The sequence below is a fragment of the Lissotriton helveticus genome, chromosome 12, assembly GCF_964261635.1.
Source record: "Lissotriton helveticus chromosome 12, aLisHel1.1, whole genome shotgun sequence".
Classification (NCBI taxonomy): Eukaryota; Metazoa; Chordata; class Amphibia; order Caudata; family Salamandridae; genus Lissotriton; species Lissotriton helveticus.
Genome location: NC_136073.1, coordinates 746,358,177 through 746,376,602, shown reverse-complemented (window position 1 = coordinate 746,376,602; position 18,426 = coordinate 746,358,177). Strand labels below are relative to the sequence as shown.

Sequence of the window (18,426 nt, the reverse complement as noted above, 5' to 3'; positions counted from 1 at the left end):
TAAATGGAGAAGCAATCTTGTATCACGGTTTAAGGACTGCACTTGAACAAGCCAAGTACTTTGATATCCCAGAATCTCCAGGACTTACTTTCACGGGCACTAAATTCATGCAGAACAATCGCTGCCTAATCAAGCAATCGAGGCAAGCCGTGACATGCCGCATGCTGCGTAACTCCATGTTGGTTTCATTGCATCTGTGAGTCAAGTTTCGTTCTCTCATGGGTTCTTTGGAGACCGGAACGCCCAAGTGGATTTACAGGTTATACCCATATCCAGGCTGTGTCCATTGCTCCTAAATGTAGCTTGTTTAGATCATTCAATTCCATTCATATTGTTTTCCTTTTTATCTGCGGCGATTAAATCAAATCATAGTACAATATCAAAAGTATTGAAACAAAAGTATGCGCAACAAGCAGTTTAGATCAACCTAAAATATACTTTCATTAAAAAGAGCAATCACTATTTTGCAGAACTGGGGCCTGCTCAAAGGAACAGTCAAAAACAGGAAAAAGAAGGTAAAAAACAAGCTAAATTAAATATCCTAAAATGTACTCTGACTTTGCTAGTGATAAATGACTATAAAGTGGAGAATGTTCTTTTCTAGCTTAAGAATAGCAATGATGTAAAATTGAAGCGAAATTTTCAACCTTTAGAGCCAGTAACAATTTAAGGAAACACAAGTTTGGCACCCTAAAGTTACACCAAAATTGTTTTTAAAGATTAATTGACACAGGCGAATCCAACAAGCTTGGCTGATTAGTGTGCTTTTTGCAAAGTGAGGGGGCACGATCTTTAGCGATTCCCACTAATCCAAACGAAGAGGCGAGGCCATGAGTAGTCAACTTCATTCGGGGTTCTTAAAGAAGCCATTCTCATGAGCTCCGGTTGTCCCAAATTTCTCAGTGCTTGAACTGACAAGTGTCTTCATGCATAGTTGCTGATGGATTCTGATGCATCTAGCGAGATGACCACAAAAACAGAAAAAGTGATAAAAAAGAATTTAATCAAATTGTGATCCATTAGGCATAGTGGAGTCGGAAACCCTTCTTGATAGAGCTAACGTTCTTTTCACACCACCTTTCTCAGCCTTTATGACACTGCACAAGCAACAGCTTCAGAAACACTTGCACTCTTGTGATCCGCATACATGAGTCAATGACCATCTCTACAATACAGGCTCTCCTCAGTCAGTTGCAGGAATCTCCTTCACTGAACTGTCCTACTCTGACTCATGATCCATACCAGATTGAAATGTTGATTGCAGTGGGGATCTGGAACACTCTTTGGTTGCATCCAGAGGTTGTAAAATTGAGTGAAAGTTTTTGATTAAGCACCACCTCAAGATTTGGGACCTGTGGACTCTCCTGAATCCACCACACTCTAATCCAGCACATGAATGGTGGTGGACAGAGATGCCCAGAGGATATGAGCACGGGTCGTTTCTGGACAGAATCGGCAAGTCCAAGGAAGGCAGAACATTGGGTTTGCAGTGACGTGTGATCACTCCCACTTCTTTACACTACCTTAAAATAACTCAACTACTGACAAGGTGACCAAGGTGAAAATATGACTAAATTCTATGGAACTGGAACACAGGACTAGAGGTAACTTTGCTACAATCAAACGTATATTTTCTGTTAAGCCTAATGAAAGCTCATAAGCTTAATGGCCTTAATAAAATACAGGCAGACTGTTCTCCACTTGGACCGAATGTGACAAAAACATTGCAAAAGATCTCTTCAAAAATGATGTTGACTTGGACTTTTCCTATGTAGCTCATGGTGTGCCGATCAAATCAACTTACGTTTACTCTCAAACTTCCATTGTGCTGATGAAAATTATTCATCTTTTGGGGCCCAGACAACCTATGTCAGTGATTTTCGCAATGTATAGTACACTGTAGACAGATATGTATTACATTTTCTTTCGTCGAAAGGCAAAATCTGAATTGCAGTATTTAGTGCATTTTAACATTTTTGGTACTTTCAGATCTTAAGAATGTTACTTTGCACAATATTACCACATTGTCTCCCACGCATTAAATTTAGCAACAGACGAGGCAGTTAGGGAATCTCTTATTATATATTTTATTGGATTTTAAGGATATCTTATTTTTGATGATATCTCGTCAGAGAAATAATGATGCAATCAGTGACTGATTTTGTTACAGAATAATGATCAATATATGGATGAAAGAGTAAACATAACAAATAGTCATACATCTTCTTGAAAACATAGCAAATAGGTAGACCTCTCTGTATCAACCTAACTAATAGTTGAGATTTTCCATGTCAATTAACAACTAGTAAGACCTCTTTCATGAGACATATTTGGATGAAGGATTATGACTATCTGCTGTAATTCCAAAGGAATGGACTAATGTACGTACATGGATTGCACTAAGTCTGTGAGGTTATCAATGTACGTTTTCTACTGTAAGGGCCAGCGGGAAGCACCACCATTGGAAACAGAACGGTCCATCTAGCTCTAAGTAGATGGAGATCTATAAGTGTTTCGGGCAGGGTATTCTGCCATTTTACTATTGGAATACCCTGCCTGCCAAATTCCAAATCAGGCCCTTAGTCTTTCGATTGCACTCAACACTGTACTCATGCCATACTAAATGCAGGTTGCTTGTTGGTATTAACTTGATGATAGTTATAGAGTCTCGACACATATGGCAGAATCGCTGGTGGTAGTACACGTATCGCCACGCTGTCTAACCTACACCAGCGGGATCTCATCTTGTAGCTTCTTGTGCTTCATTCCTTTCCCCTCTGCTGTTTCCGAGGAAGTTTCCCAGGGACCTGAAGACTGAGCCCACTAAAATCTAGGCACCGAGCTTGGAAGGGAGGCACTGAGCTGTAGAATTCTGACTAGTCTGGTGTTGTGGAATGTATGATGTTACATCGGATAAATTCACAACGCGGTAGTTCATATCACGTTCATTACAACTCAAGTCATTACACCGACTTGCGCTAGAGGCGCTGGACTTAGGAATAGTATGATTTACTATTCCAACTCCAGTGTGTGGAACAGTAGGGAAGGTGTTGGAATAGTAAATCATACTATTCCATAGTGCAGAGCGCCATCCAGTGCAAGTCGTCGTAACAACTTGTGTTGTAAGTACCGTGTTGTAAAGCTATTGTGGTGTAATGACCACGTTGTAAAGGTCGTTCTCCAATGTTGCGGGATTTGTGTGTGAATGAGAGGGTGCAAGTGTGCTTACATTGTGATTGAGGTATAGTCAGTTTTTTTCAGTTGCTTTGTAGCCAAGTCTCATGAAATGCTTTACCGCAGAGTTTTCTCACTTTTTATGACTCTTTAAAGGGACAAGTGTTTTGCAATATCCTTTTTTTTAGTTGTAAACCACTTTTTAAATGCTTCACATTTTCACACTTAAATTGTGCATTTTTACTTCAACTCCAACACATGAAAGGCAATATGTGGAAAATGATTCACTGGGTTGAATAGGGTTCACATGTTACAAATGCTCCAAAAACTTACATCAGAGCCTTAAACAACTTCCCCCTGCATACACAATAAAAAGTGTGTGCATAGTATGCATTCACTACTACATACACTATAGAGATGACACTATGTGTCATAGCCTTACTATGCCCTGACTCACTAAGGACATCACTCACATTCTTTTGTTACAATCTAGCCCAACATCTTTACACTCCCAGATGCCCTCGCTCCTCTTTATGTAAATGGGTTATATTCACTTAATGTTCTTTAGTGTATGCTTACGGCATTTAGTGATACTGAAATAGACAGAGATTAAATGAAGTTCCATTCTAATTGGGTGTTTTCTGCTTATGGAATCTGCTTGGAAGATATCGCACCTCCACGTGTTCACAAGGTCATATACTTTTTGACATTATACAGCATGGTGGGTGGTTTAGTCATATGGCAATGGATATGGCATGAATATAATCTTTTTGAGGAAGAGGAACAAGAGGGGCAAGGTTCTCCTCCTGAAGAGATCTTAAAATCCTCAGGAAGATCCTGATGAAGCATCCACAATTCAGCGGAGGCTTATTTCTGAGAAGGCTGCCTGAGAAGCTGCCCTTAGTATTTACTTTAACTTCAAGAAGGCTGCTTTATTTTTCTCCAAATCACATTCGGTTCACATCGAGTGGCAGTTTGTTGGGAACGGTGGCGGTGGACCGGTGGTTGGGAAGGACGAAAAAATGTCATTAAACAATTTAAAAAGAAAACGTACCTTCTGGTCGCCAGCAGCTGCCGCCTCTCCTCCGACGCAGGAACCAGGAAGCACACACTCCCAGACTTCCCTAGACAATCACAATGCTGCGTTATAGTAGGGTTATGATTGGTCTGAGCGCCGTGGTTCGGCTCTCAGAGAGGGACTGAGAGGCTGTGCATGTTTTCCTCCCAGGCTGTGCAATACAGCAAGTGGAGAACATGCAAAGTGCGCATGACAGTTTGGTGGGCCTAAGAAGGCCAGCCAAACTGTCATGCATACTTAAGGTGCAGCAACCACTCTTCCTCCTTGTGGGTCACAGGAGCCCCACCCCACCCTAACCCAACCTGGCCGCAGTGCAACTGCAAGCTCAATACTAAAAATAAAATGATAATAATGTTCTGTTATTATCATTTTATTTTTCCTTTGCACTGCTCTTAAAGCAGTGGGGCGATGCTCCTCCACCTTAGAGGAGGAGCTGCCGCTGCGCACATCATAAAATATGGCTCTTGTTTTGATACCCTTTTTTTAACACATCTTCTGATTAGTCACCATTTTAATGAACTTAATACTATTTTAATGTTGTAAATTGTTTTCCATACTTCCTTGCCTTCTTTGGCAACCTACCTCTATAAGGTTCACCTATGTCCTCTCTATGCTTCCATGCTCTCCACTTCATTTCAATTCCTCTATAACTCACTTAGCCTCTATCTCTTATTCTCATAGCCACCCTTCTCCACCTTGGTCATACTCCGTTTTTCCTCACATACCTCAAATTTCCACCAAGCACTCACTCACTCACTCACTCAAAAGGCTTCCTGTTCAACAATTTTGCTCTGGTTTGGAAGTAGCTCTTAAAAGTGATGCTGATGAATTTGATCATGATTTCTGGCCCGCGTCCAACTAATGATAGCCTAAATCTTGTGTGCTTTGTGTACAGGAAGTGAAACACAGAAATTCAGCCTCATCTCGGTCTCCGTCATTTCCGTGGCAGTCATCGCCGGGGTGCTACTTGCCATACTGTTGCTGGCCATGGTCCTCGTCAGCCGATACCACAAGAGGAAGACGAAGCAACTCTCCGAGAAAATGTAAGATAGCCTCGGCCAAAATTGGGCACATAAGTTCTATTCAGCTTTGTACCTTAAAACATGTATATGGGCCAGCCAGTAAAGAGTAAAACCCTTGTCCTCTTATACAATCTTACAATATCAACAATCACCAGCAATAAGGGTTCTTTAGTTTAGTGATGTTTGGTTGGGTTTTAAAACCTATAGTGACATAATTCACTGGTTGGCCCTCATAAAGAACTTTAGTCATTTCTGGGAATGAGTGATAATCATCACTATGATTTCAAAGTAGATTTTAGCCAAAAAATGTCCACTGAAAAAAGTAAGGATCCAAGCAACGTGCAGTATTAATGGCAAGGGAACACAAGCAGGCCTCTAGATGACCTTGTAACAAGTACCATAAATGGAAATGGAACCTAATTTGTTAGGCCCTTATAAAAAGACTTACCATTACTGACCATAGAGCTAGTCAATAATGGACATTATTGGCCCTCCATTGATGTATGCCTGATCCACAGGCAAGGCTGCTATTAACGACAGTGGACAATAACTAGTGTTATTGACTGGTGCAGATGTGGGTATTGCTATTAGCGAATTAATTTGGTTATACTGTTGCCCTATCTTTTCTTCTGCCTTCCCTCCCACTCCTGCAGATACTGCTGTCTTTACCAGAGCTAGAATTGGTCTGTGTTTGAGGGTGATTTCAAAGCATTCCAATACCAGCAGTTACAGACTGCACTGTGAAGAAAGGCTGGTCCACTGTCCACAGTTTATTCAATTTTCTTAGAAGCAGTGGATGAAAAGTGACAAATCAAAGTCTGTAGGAGGGTTATAGAAAAGAAATTAGCAAAATGTTATCCATACGTTAGCTAGCTGGGGAACAATATCAGCGTATCATGAGTCTAGCATTTGGCATTAAAGTCAGACATGCAAGACAAAAGCACATTGAGTCCGCCTTTGTTTTCCCACAGCGAGGAGCTGTCAGTCTTGTCAAGGGAGAATTCAAGAAGGCGCCTTAATTCGAACAGTGCAAGTGTCGACCGCAGGTCACAGGTGAGATCTTGTTATTAACTACAACCTTGATGATGCTTTGTCTAAAAGAGAGATGTGATCTGCTGAGTAAATCACTAGCTCTGGAAACCCTGTGACCTGAGGTCTGAGGAATAATTCCTGATAAGGCGAACCGTGGGTGAAAATGGAAACATCTGCTTTTCTATCTGTGTTAGGAACAATTGGACTCCACCATTATGCATAGTGTGTTGGTAAAGTATCCAGTCCTACTCTTGAATCACTTAATGCACATAAGACTCAGATTGTTAACTCTGCCTAGGATGTCCAACAGTTAACCTATCTTCAACTTCCTGCATTGCACCTCTATGCAACCTCAGCTCTACCTCCCACAATCAATTGTATGCATACAGCCAATGACACAGCTTTTAAGAAACTTATACAAATGCATCCTTTCCATGTCAACCAGAAAAGCTCTGCAATTCCCATTCATAACTTGGGGGATCATTAGATTTTGGTTGACAGGTTACTTTATCAGAAACCTGGTGGAGTATCCTGTCCCCAAACTATTTGCACCCGCCCTTATTTGGAATCGGACGAAACAGAATGTTTCCACTAGTTGAAACATGTTGGCTGCTGAGCAAAGTTGTATTGGCTTCAGAGGAGTTCCGCTGACAAAGGTTCCTATGAAAGCACAAAGATCTTTTCCAGGCTTGAGGAGGTCTCTAAATATGGTGAGTGATCCTCTGCTAGAGTGGTGCAGTTCATGACTTTGGCCACCCTGCAGGACAGCGGGCCGCCCTCCACACCTTAAATAAATACCTTAATCCTTTTTTTGTTCTGATTTTAGGCTCTCTATTTATTAACACCAGTGTATTTGTTCTGGTTTAATGTAAAACACACAATAACAATTTAGTGCAGTGCACTATATATTTCACCTTCAATTCTGAGATTTCCATTGTGGTCCACAATGTATATCCACTACAAAGTAGTTCCGCAGTAATCATGATATTCCCACTCTGGTCTCGGATGTACGTCCAACATGTTAACCTCAATCTTGATATTTCAACTGAGGCTCATGATCGTCAATTTCCAGTTTTCTAATACAACCACAGCTTCACAAGACCTGACATTTTCATCTCAATCAAGTCCCATCGATACACATTTCAGCATTATAATCTCAATACTGATACTGCTATTATGATTGTAGGAGATGCTGTTCAGAGAAGGGGTTTGAGGATGCAGTTTTGAGGAGCTAGTAGAAGAATGTGTACAGTTAATCCTCAGCAATCCTGAGCAAAAGATCCTCAGATTGGGGGATTATTTCCCCAAATAGAGGGAAAATAATCTACAAATAGAGGAAACAAGACATCAATTATTCAAATGCGTGTCAATATCCTGATTTTATAAATTACCAGTAATATTGTGGATGTTAGTGTAAGGCGCAGGGGAGTTTAGGTGGAATTCCAGTGGAGATTTGATCATTGTCACTCCTAAGGGGGAATATTGTAGACCATGGTGCAATGCCTTAACCAGAGCACCAATAATGGGGTTTGGTTGTTGCGTCAGTTATCTTTATGAAAAATTTAATGTTTAATATGCAAAGCTACTTCATTTTTCTGTGGAGGCGGGGCAGTGGATTTGGAGTTTCTCACAATTTCCTTTCTCTATGTTAAGACTGAGGAGACCCTCCCCATGCGAACTGGGAACCATCCTGACAGCCTACGGGACATGAGCACCAGTTCGATGATGGTAAGAACGTAGTCATAGTAAGACGGATCCTTAGACGGTGTTCTGTTGCCCTGCGCTTCCCTCCTCCTTGATCTTCACTGTTCCTATGCACAGGCGCCACACATATGTACATATGCCTTCCATAAGCAGGGACTAGGATATGCATGGACAGTTGTATGTTAAAATGTCAACTAGAAACACCTTGCGCTAACTCAATATCATGGCCGAAAAATCGAGAACCAAAATATTGAGAATGTAAGTGCATTTACTATACAAATACCTATATCAACAAGGTACATATATGTGGAATTCAGAAAAGTAAGCCTATACTTACCCATAAATACTGCCTTTCTCTCTATTTTGCTTCTCGCTCTTTGTTTCACGCTGTGCCGGGGGCAAAATACTTGGATATCTATGTTAAGGTAGAATACCACAAACATATTTGTTGGCATGTAAGCTCCTGTAAAAATAAAAATAAATATTATAGGAGTTATACCCTATTATATATCCGAGGGAGAATTGAGTTTTGTTTTTCTTGAGTCATTTCTCCCTATTTTATCACGGGGACGCTCTGTTTGCCATAATATTTATGTAGGCACACACGTATCAATCACGTGCATAAGCAGGCATACGCACATGTATGTATATTACTCACACACACATATATGCACAATCAGCAATCTCATGCTTACACATAGGGAGATGCACAAGACACATATGCACCCACACACACAAATATACGTTTGTTTTACTTTATCATTGATGTTTATTCTGGACATAACTTGGAAGTTTCCAATTCGGATTTGGGTATATTCTGCATTTACGTTTTTAATTAGTAAAGATTATATTCTACTAAACAGAGGTTCACAGCAGAGTTTGTGTGTATTAAGAGTGTGTAAATGCCTGCGACACTCGTTACATCACTACTGTTGAACCCCAGACGGATGTTAATGTTAATGTTAATGTTATAGTGACTTATATAGCGCTCAGCTGCCCCAGCGAAGGGGCGTCCCGGCGCTTCTGGCAGCACATAAACAACTGAAAATGAAGGAGCACCGCAAGACAACATCCGAAAGGCTTAGTGTAGGGGAAAGAGATGGGTCTTGATTGCTTTCCTAAAGGCCAGCAGATCTTCCAGTTCTCGTATGTGTGGAGGTAGTGAATTCCACAGTTTTGCTGCCATAAAGAGGAAGGAACGTCCTCCCACTCGGCAGCGTTTGATCCGAGGTATACTGACCAAGTGTTGTTCCGCTGAGCGTAGTGCACGGGTAGGAACATATGGGGTAAGAAGGTTACAGAGTAGTTTGGGAGTTGAAAGTTTAAGAATCTTAAAAGAAAGACAAAGTGTTTTGAATTTAATTCGCTGGGCCATCGGGAGCCAGTGCAGCCTGCGGGTGGTGTCAGTGGCGGAACAGAACCGTGGAAGGCCAACCAGGGCTCTCGCAGCCGCATTTTGAATGCGCTGCATCCGCATGATCTCGGCTTGATTGGCACCCAGAAGCAAAGAGCTAGCATAATCCAATCTCGACAAAACAGTGGACTGGACTATTAGCTGTCTGGTGGGTGCATCAAAGAACTTCAAGATAGGTTTAAGACCCCGAAGGATACCAAAACATATGGCTGCTACTTTTTTTGTGTGGAAACAGAAAATCAGCAGCCCCCCTCTCCATTAGCACCTTGAGACCCTTGCGGGGGAGTAGCCGCGCTATACAAACCCCTGATTGATTGCTTGATTGAACCCAGGCAATTTAAAACTTCAGAGTAACTGACTAAGCTGCGTTGTGACATACTTACTGTAAGGTTCCAAGATTTGATCCAGGTTACTCAGTGTGTTATCCCCAACAGTATTACGCATGCAAAATCCTATATAAACTCCGACCCATTGCTCCACAGCTAGTGGCACATGCGGCTCCAGTAGGTCTGAGCTGAGGTGCTTTAGAAGTGATGGGTAAGGACCAGTTCTGCAACATAAGAGGCGACATCTATCAAAGCTAATATTCAATTCCAAGGATGAGTGGCCTTGACCAGTGCTTAATTTATAAAAAAAATATAGAAGTGCCAGGGCTCAGTCAGGAGGCCATCGCAGCTTGCAGCACACAGCACACATTGCCCTGCTATGCTGCCAATTGATAGAACACACCTGCTAGCCACCACACTCCTACAAGTGTGACAATTCGACTATTTCACCCCCCAAAACTATGAGAATGGTTTGGGCAGCAGGTAAGGTACATTTTTAATGTATATTGAATTACTAATTAACTGTTGTTGTGGTCATCTCGAATTTATCCAGACAGCGCCACCTTGTGGCAGACTGTCATAAGACACAGTGCTGACAATTAAGTGCTGGTGCCGGCACCGGAAACCACAGGCTCAAATTAAGCACTGGACATAGCTGTGATGATAGCCCCTTTATACGCTTATAGGCGCCCTTTGCAAGCATATCAAGACACAACCCTGTTCATAGTGCCTGCTTCATCCTCCCGGCACGTTACACCTCCCCACTGGACTGTTGGTGAAGTGGATGAAGCAGATGAAATTTGGAAAGGTCTTAGAACAGAAGAAAGAACTCCAAAATAGATTCTAAAAGAAGTCGCCGGTCCTTTCCTTTGCAACCATTACCAGTAAAATAAAAGGCCATTGCATTCACCCTGAATAAGTGTACACATTAGAACTAAGCCTAGACAAAATTTCCATTACGCCGGCATGATTTCCGGTAATTTCATGTTACACGACATTCCCGAAATTATGCTAGTACGCCACGTTACTTAAAATGCGCCATTCACAGCAAAAATTGAGCACAAACACAGTAACATACAACAGACCAGAATGCGATGCGCTTGCACCTTTTTTGCGTAATATGCATCCCTGTGTTAAAATATATCACCAAATTACCAATTTGCATTTTGTGCAATTTTGCATATTTTTTTCAAAATTTCACGGAATTACGCAGGAGAAATTCGTGCAACTTTAGCACAGCCCTAATTGGAACTGGAAACTCGAATTTTGGAGCAGCTCAGACATAAATAGCACCTCAATCATAATAAACAGATTTATTTCTGCAACCTTCATTGCATAACTTCACTAAACTCCTACACTTTTCCAATCATATGATAAAAGGCAGGGGAAATTGTGTTTTTTTACTACCGCACTACCAATATTCTTTACCTAAATATAGACACGTTTTTATTTCATATCCACTACTGCCATCTAGAGGATAAAGCGAGTACAATTTTCTATGCATACCCAAGCTGATAAGAACCAGGGGTAACAAGAGACGCTTAAATTAACACGATTTCGTCAGATCATCCACAGAACTGATGTATGGTTGACTGTCATAATGTTGTATAATTTATGAAAATGTGATTCAATGTAATTCCAAGGTTCTCTCTTCGCAGAACCTTTGAGTATTTGAAATGATAATTTGTTAGTGAGGTGTTAGCCAAGCAGTAATTGGATTTTTTTACTCCTTATATTAATATTTTTTTATTGGCACCACCGTCACAGAAGAGTTGTTATATATTTAAATACGAGTTGATTACTCGAAGAAAAAGTGGTCAGGAATTGGTTTTGATCAATGCGAAAATAGTGAATTTGTTGGTGTACGCGTAAAACACCAAGTAATATCTTTCGACTGAAAAATATTACTTGGAAGGAGTGATGCTCCATTAGCTTTAGGCTCTAATACTGTGATTGTGTTTTTATTTTTGTAGGGGGAGGAGGCGGATCATCGTAGTTACTCCACACTGACCACGGTCCGCGAGATTGAGACGCAAACTGAACTGCTGGCTTCCGCTGCCCCCAGCGAGGAGGTGCAGGAGGAAGAGTTGGAGCAAGGCCAAGATGAGGAGCAGAAGGAAGACAGTCAGGAGGAGAAAGGAGAGAAGGATTTCCACGGGAGCATGGAAAACCACTCATCGATCAAACAGGCCATGGACCATTTCTACCCGGAGAATGGCACATTGAGGATAAAGCCCAATGCCAATGGCATGTACATCAATGGGAGAGGGCATCTTGTATGAGCTTCCCCAACCAAAGACATGCACATGCATGAACGGCCAGACATTGAAATGGTGGCAGCAAAGTGCTGTGCTTCCGGGGAAGAGGACATGGGTGGGATCTTGCAATGCAATAAGGATTACTCTGGCAACAATGGAAATGTACCCTCTAACCAGAATTCACAGACAGCAGGAAGTGCTACAATACACCTGGTACCCATCCACACTCTGGCATGTGTCAGGCCTCCTGGGATCCTCCATGAATGTATCTAGAACCCGCCACTCATGTTTGCTGGAGGAGAAGGAAAGGGCCCTGAGGCCTGTAGACTACATCCGCGCCACAGGATATGGTACAACAGTTATTTATTGCGGCACAGAAGGCGTGACTACTTCTCTCAGCATGGCATCTTTACATTGAATGGAATCCACTTTCTAGTAAAGACATCTTTTCAGTATTCCATATATTTATATTCTTCAGTTACTGTATGGGGATGCATTGACTCATCAGTTGGAAGAAATTTTGGCCATGATGCTTGGAAATCAACCCTTCCCTCTCTCACACAATCCTCGTTTTTCTTTCCTCTTTACCACCATGGCATAGATCAATATTCGCTGACCGCGCTAGCCAGCTTGAGAAGCTAATGAGTTCTCTCAATTGGATAAGGTGCTTGTTTGTTAAGAATGACATGGGAAGGAATCCATAGCAACATAGACAACAGACACAAATATCTGGGCCTTGTTAGCCTTGTCTTCTTTAGCACAACACATAAATACTTGGCGGTCTGGATTACCCCTCATCTCAATGGCTCTCTGTACCTTTACCTGACTTTAATGCCTTTTTTATATCTGATGGTGCTTATGTGCCCCCAACTCTGCTGGAGGCTGGCCGACACATGCAAGGCTACCTAGGTGAAGGTGCACATCACTGAGTGTCCAGGGGTGTCTGTCTTCTCCACTGTTGAAAGATGTGCATATCTCTCCCAAAAGCTTCACCATCCAAAAATAATGTACCTAGCTCTCAAATCTGCAAATATTTGGGTGAATACTTGGTGACCAGCACTGTCCATACAAGATGAAGTCTGAAACCCCTGGTACCAGGAAAAGAACCATTCCAGTTAATAATTGAAAATAAAGTTAAATGTTGTTTTATTTTACATCTCCATCCTCACAGTTGCATGTACAGTGTGGTACCCTGAATGAGAAAGATGGTAAATGGCATTTTAATGTGAGGCCTCATTTTAAGTACACTGCGCTTAGATATCTCCCAGAATTAATACAAACCAACCCGTGATAACTCAGTCTCTCCCATGCATGGCAAACAGGTTGGCCCTGTCCATCTTTACTGCTGCTTTCTCTTTTCCTGGTCTTTCACTGTAGTACCAATTTCATGTGGGAACAAGTGGGGAGTGGTGGGCGACAAGGATAGTGATGCTTTGCTCCAGGAGCTTAAAGGGACCATTCGGTGAATGATGTCACAGTACATCTCAATGCCACTTTGGACGTCCTCATACAAAGAAACTTTCTAGAATACATATTGTTAGTGACTGTTCGCATCCAGGGCAAGTTTAAGAGAACAGATTTTTCTCTACATTGGATGCTCCATTTAAAATGGCTGATGCAGATCATGAAATATACATATTTTGGGGGCTCAGGAGCATCTGATTCCCTCTATAATATTTTTACTCTGCAATTTTCAAAGAGATCTTACCATGGATGAAAACAGCAAAGCGCCTTCCACCCTCCAATCAAACAGCCTCTCGAAAGATTGGAAATACACAATGTGATTATTTCTTTCTTCACCTGTACTCACCCAACACAGTTCTACCTTAAGAGATAGAGCCATTTGGAAATGTAGGAAACATTCATGCTGCTCCTGCAAATGTCTGCAGATCAACAAGGACAACTGGGGACTGAAGGAAGTCAAAAAGATCAAAGGCAAACATAACAAAACTGAAGCATGTTGACTTAGACCAATGATAGTAACCTTAATAAACAATCCTAAACGCAGCTTTTCACTCAGTCCAACTTCCATATGCCAACTCAAATGTTTTTGAACTTGGAGTCTTTTACACCTATTTTCACACATATGATTTTGAGTTATTTTCAGTAGATCAATTGGATTTGCCTTTGTAAGTTGAAAAAAAGTAGTCAAAGAGGTAAATTGACCTTCAGGGATCAACAAGTCAATTGCTCTAAACCCACTCTCCTAACTTCGGCAAATACTTGTTTCTCTTTCAGAATTAGCTTAAGAATGGTCTAATCACTTCCCTTCTTAGGCTCTTTATATGGAACTGAGCATAGAGTTAATAAAAATCCTCTGGATAATAATCCTCCAACCAGAACATAACATTGCTTCTAAGACCTGCTTTGATTTCCTTACGGAAAAAGCAAGTCTGGTGTCATCATTATATGATGGTATGTATAGTAATCAGAAATCGGGGTATGTTCAGGGAAATATCGCTACACGCTGTGGGATATACAATCTTCTAAATCATCCTCAGTACGAAGACTTTTCGTTTATGTGCACTCTGGGAAGGGACACCAATCCATCATTTAGTAAAGTTGAGTTTTCATAATAGGTGATTCGTAGGCTCATGGTTTTCATGGAAATGTATAATATGTAAATATTTATTAAGCGTATACATTTTGTATTCTTGAAAGTGGACAGTGTTTTACTATTTACTGGGTTATCAAGCCCGGCCCCAGTTTACACCACAAAGGCACTGCAATCTTAAAAATGATCATCAAACTCCAGCTAGCTTCGCGGTATATGGGACTTTGAAGAGGAGATGCGTTTATCGCAATGCACAAGCCGACATTTACATATACACCTTTTAATGTAAACTCCAAAAAAGAAGCCATGCTAGCTTTTTCACCTGAATCGCAGATTTCCGTGGATTTCTTTAGTTTATTATTTATACACAATGCGTACATATTTTAGAGGCGGACAATTCCTCAGAATTGCTCCATTGGACTCTTTTGACAGAAGGCAGATGCTTTCTTGAACCATTACATAATAAGAAAATTATTAAGCTGATAGCATCTCAAAAAGTGTTTGTAAAATAAGAGATACATGTTTGGCATTGCAGTGTGCCAGAAAATGCTTAGGTCATGGGGTGGAGTGCTGCAAGAAAATTGAGTGATTAGGCTTAATTGTTGAGCTCCACCCTGCTGAGCTCATCTATCTATGATAAGTTCCCTATCCTTGGTTGAAAGTAGGAGCCGGTCGAAACGCTTGCCAAATATCATTATCAGTTATTAAATTACTTAATGTTTTATGGAGCACCTAATGCTTTAAAAAATACCTTCTGCTTATTAGCAAGTGAATTTTCCGCACATTGACCTCAACCTTGTTGTCAAGGTGTCTGATCATTTCCAAAATCACCTATTTTTTTTATTGAACATTTGAAGAATGGTTCAGCTAGAAAAAATTGAAATCACTGGATGATTTCATCATGATCAAGATCATGACCATAACTAAACTATCATAGTGATTCCAGAAGAAAGTAACATACGGATTTACACAGCATGAAAATTTGCAGTGCTCCTTGGCACTAAAGGCTGAAGAGAGTGCAGCACCAGATGTGGTAAATCTGGAAGTTTGATGACAAGCAGAGCCTGGCACTGCGGCCCAACAGCGAGTGTTCGAAGTCTAGTCTAGTCTTTCACTTGAAGTTTCGGCACCAATAACATTTTCCACATGTAGATACCAGCAGAGTGGTCAAACCTGTAAGATGTGTGATTTAGAGTAAAGCACACATTATATGCAACTTTATAATACAATGTAACACTTGACCTCTTTCTTGCAGCTGATTTTCTTTGACGGTAAGATTTGTAGCAAATCCAAAGCATGCTATTTAGGTAAATTAGGCTTTACACCAAAATATCTCAATTGTTTTGAACTGAACCACCACAGACACGCCCTTGCACTTAAGTTTTCAAGTTGATGGTGCAAAGGGATTTCAGTGGATTGTGAGAGACAACTTTCAGCACAAAGTAGCTTTTCCACATTAATGTTGATCTGCTACTGCTGCTGTTTGCCATGCTTTGTGATGCTTTGTGTCAATTAGTGTTGCACAAAGACAAATCCTTAGTACATAGGGGCTTTGGTTAATCAAACTCATCTACGCTTTAATACCAGGGTGATCTCAGGGAATCAATGCAAGGCCCTCTAGCCTATAGACGCACTAAACCAGTTCAGATTCAGGAAGTACCAAGACACTAAGATGCTATATAGGGAATGGTACAAACACCCACTATCAGAGCATCTCCTAACACTATGTCATTCAAAGGGATAAAACGGCCTTAAAAATTGACTAACTGAAAAAAATAGAACAAGGATACGTGAGCATCTTTCGTTCTATTAATCCAGGGTTTTTCAGTGCACATGACAAGGGTACAATAGTCTCTGTATTTGTCCAAAAAGTTGAAGAAATGTGTGTATATTTTGGGGTGAACAATGATTTGCAAAAGGTTTGTTGTGTAGCAAATTGAATCCAGGCCATGCATTTTAACCATTTACCAATACACCATATGTTTATCACCAAAATACCAACTCAGCAAGGAGACCTGCCTCACATCAGAATAACAATGAAGAACGCGCGCTTTCGATTGCGCATGGTGTAACGTGGGAATATTTCTCTTTCTATTATCCTCATTGTCTCAGTGGAGATATAATTATCCATATCACGCCCAATTACAAGAGGTTCATATCTCTCTGCACTGTATAGGATATTTATCTTGACATTATTGCACAATGTGTTTTCACAGTTTCCATTCTTTTCAACCTTCTCTTAGTGAAATCATGTATTCATAGGACAAGTAAATGTGTAAATAACCTCAACTAAAATTCATAACATGTAAATGTTGCTTATGTGGATATCTTAGAAGATAGACTATGTCTTAAGATTGACTGGATCAGAGAGTTTAGCCCTACTTTGCATCCTGGATGATATAACAAACAGGAGAAATCTGTTGGTATTCCAATAACTACCCCATGAAAATAAAAGCATTAACACTAGGATTATCCTACTCAATGACTGGCATTCCATTGACAAACAATGCAGCCTACTGTGTAGCAAATGTTACCACTAGGTGTGAATTATCACGCAGTATCAGGCGTGACACATTACCTGCTGTAAAAAAGAAAGAGAAACGTCTTTCCATCAGGTTGAATGCTCTTAGGAGAAGCTCTTAGGGAAATCGCCTCCTTGCATCTTGCCAAGTGTGTCAGGAGTAGTGAATCTCAATGGACTGTGTCCACAATGTACAGGCACAATTCCTGGCCATGTGGCTGATAGTTAAAAACAGAACATCACAGCTAAAATTGCTCAGGACTCTAGTCAGTGATGAATGTGACATAACTAGGATTGGCCACTATTTTCACTGTAAATAACAGACCCTCAATACAACAATTCAAATAATGCTTCCTTTGGCTCTTCAGGGAACTGCTGCAAAACAATTCTCGTCTCACAAGAGCTATATGTTTTTACATTGCGCCCGATATGCTAACAGTGTTTTCATATTTTTGCACTCCGTCAATTTTATCAAAGCGGGCAAATATTCATAAAGAACTTTGCACATCATGTTGAGGTTTGAAAACTATAACAAAAGGAAACAATATTTTAAATTCAGCTAATTGCTGTACAAGAAGGACACGTTTTTGCACCCACCTCTGGTTATAACCCATTGTCTGTTGACTAGAACTATTAATACCATTTAATACACTTTTGCAAAATCTTAGCTCCTTCTTTTGGCCCAACTTACCAATCAACTGCATGTTTGCCTTGAGGTTTGTCCAATGGGAAAAATGATTTTAAGTGAGGTAAGAGACTTACCATCACCCACACAGAATGCATACTCTCAAATTAAATAATAATTGTTCCGTGTTGGCCTCTTCCCAAATTTAAGGGAGAAGATATTCAATCAGGCAAATTTCCCAAAGCAGAAATTCTGGTTTCACTGAAGCCTCTGTGAGCATCCATTGCCTTCATGAGCTTGGATGTTGGACCCAATACATACACCCCACAGAAAGGGCTCCGAAAACAGCGTGAAGGTGAATTAGTGAATGCAAGCAGGCATACTTAGTACCACCAAGTTGATTTATGTAAAGGAGCACATTAATTTCTCTTTTGATACTTCCTTTCTTTTCGTAATAGTGAAAAACAATAAGGCGAAATGTTTGGAAATAAAAATTCAAAAAAAGGTGTTTTCACACAAAACAAGTGTGCCACATTAGGTACAATATTAAAATTTCTACTTAGTTTGTAGACTTTGGTTTATAGGTTTTGATCTTTTTTAATTCAACCAAGAAAAGTAGGGGAAAATGCCACAATACATTAGTTCTGGAGACAGCAAAGGCTTCCTGTTCAGATCGAATCCTCGTGTAAGGTACGTTCTCTCAAATGCTGAAAGTGAT

At 40.7% G+C, this 18,426-nt stretch overlaps 1 protein-coding gene across 2 annotated transcripts in view; it reads left to right on the top strand.

The window, feature by feature from the left end:
- NECTIN4 (nectin cell adhesion molecule 4) overlaps positions 1–13,162 on the top strand; it is a 193,678-nt gene extending 180,516 nt beyond the window's left edge. The window contains exons 6-10 of one of the 2 annotated variants that reach the window (XM_078670191.1): positions 471–515; positions 5,148–5,295; positions 6,246–6,327; positions 7,960–8,034; positions 11,724–13,162. In XM_078670191.1, coding sequence (XP_078526317.1) covers positions 471–515; positions 5,148–5,295; positions 6,246–6,327; positions 7,960–8,034; positions 11,724–12,032 — 659 coding nt within the window. In that variant the 3' untranslated portion in view covers positions 12,033–13,162. The remainder of the gene's footprint in view (positions 1–470; positions 516–5,147; positions 5,296–6,245; positions 6,328–7,959; positions 8,035–11,723) is intronic. The other variant, XM_078670192.1, reaches the window with a different exon arrangement.
- The last annotated feature ends 5,264 nt before the right edge of the window (positions 13,163–18,426 follow it).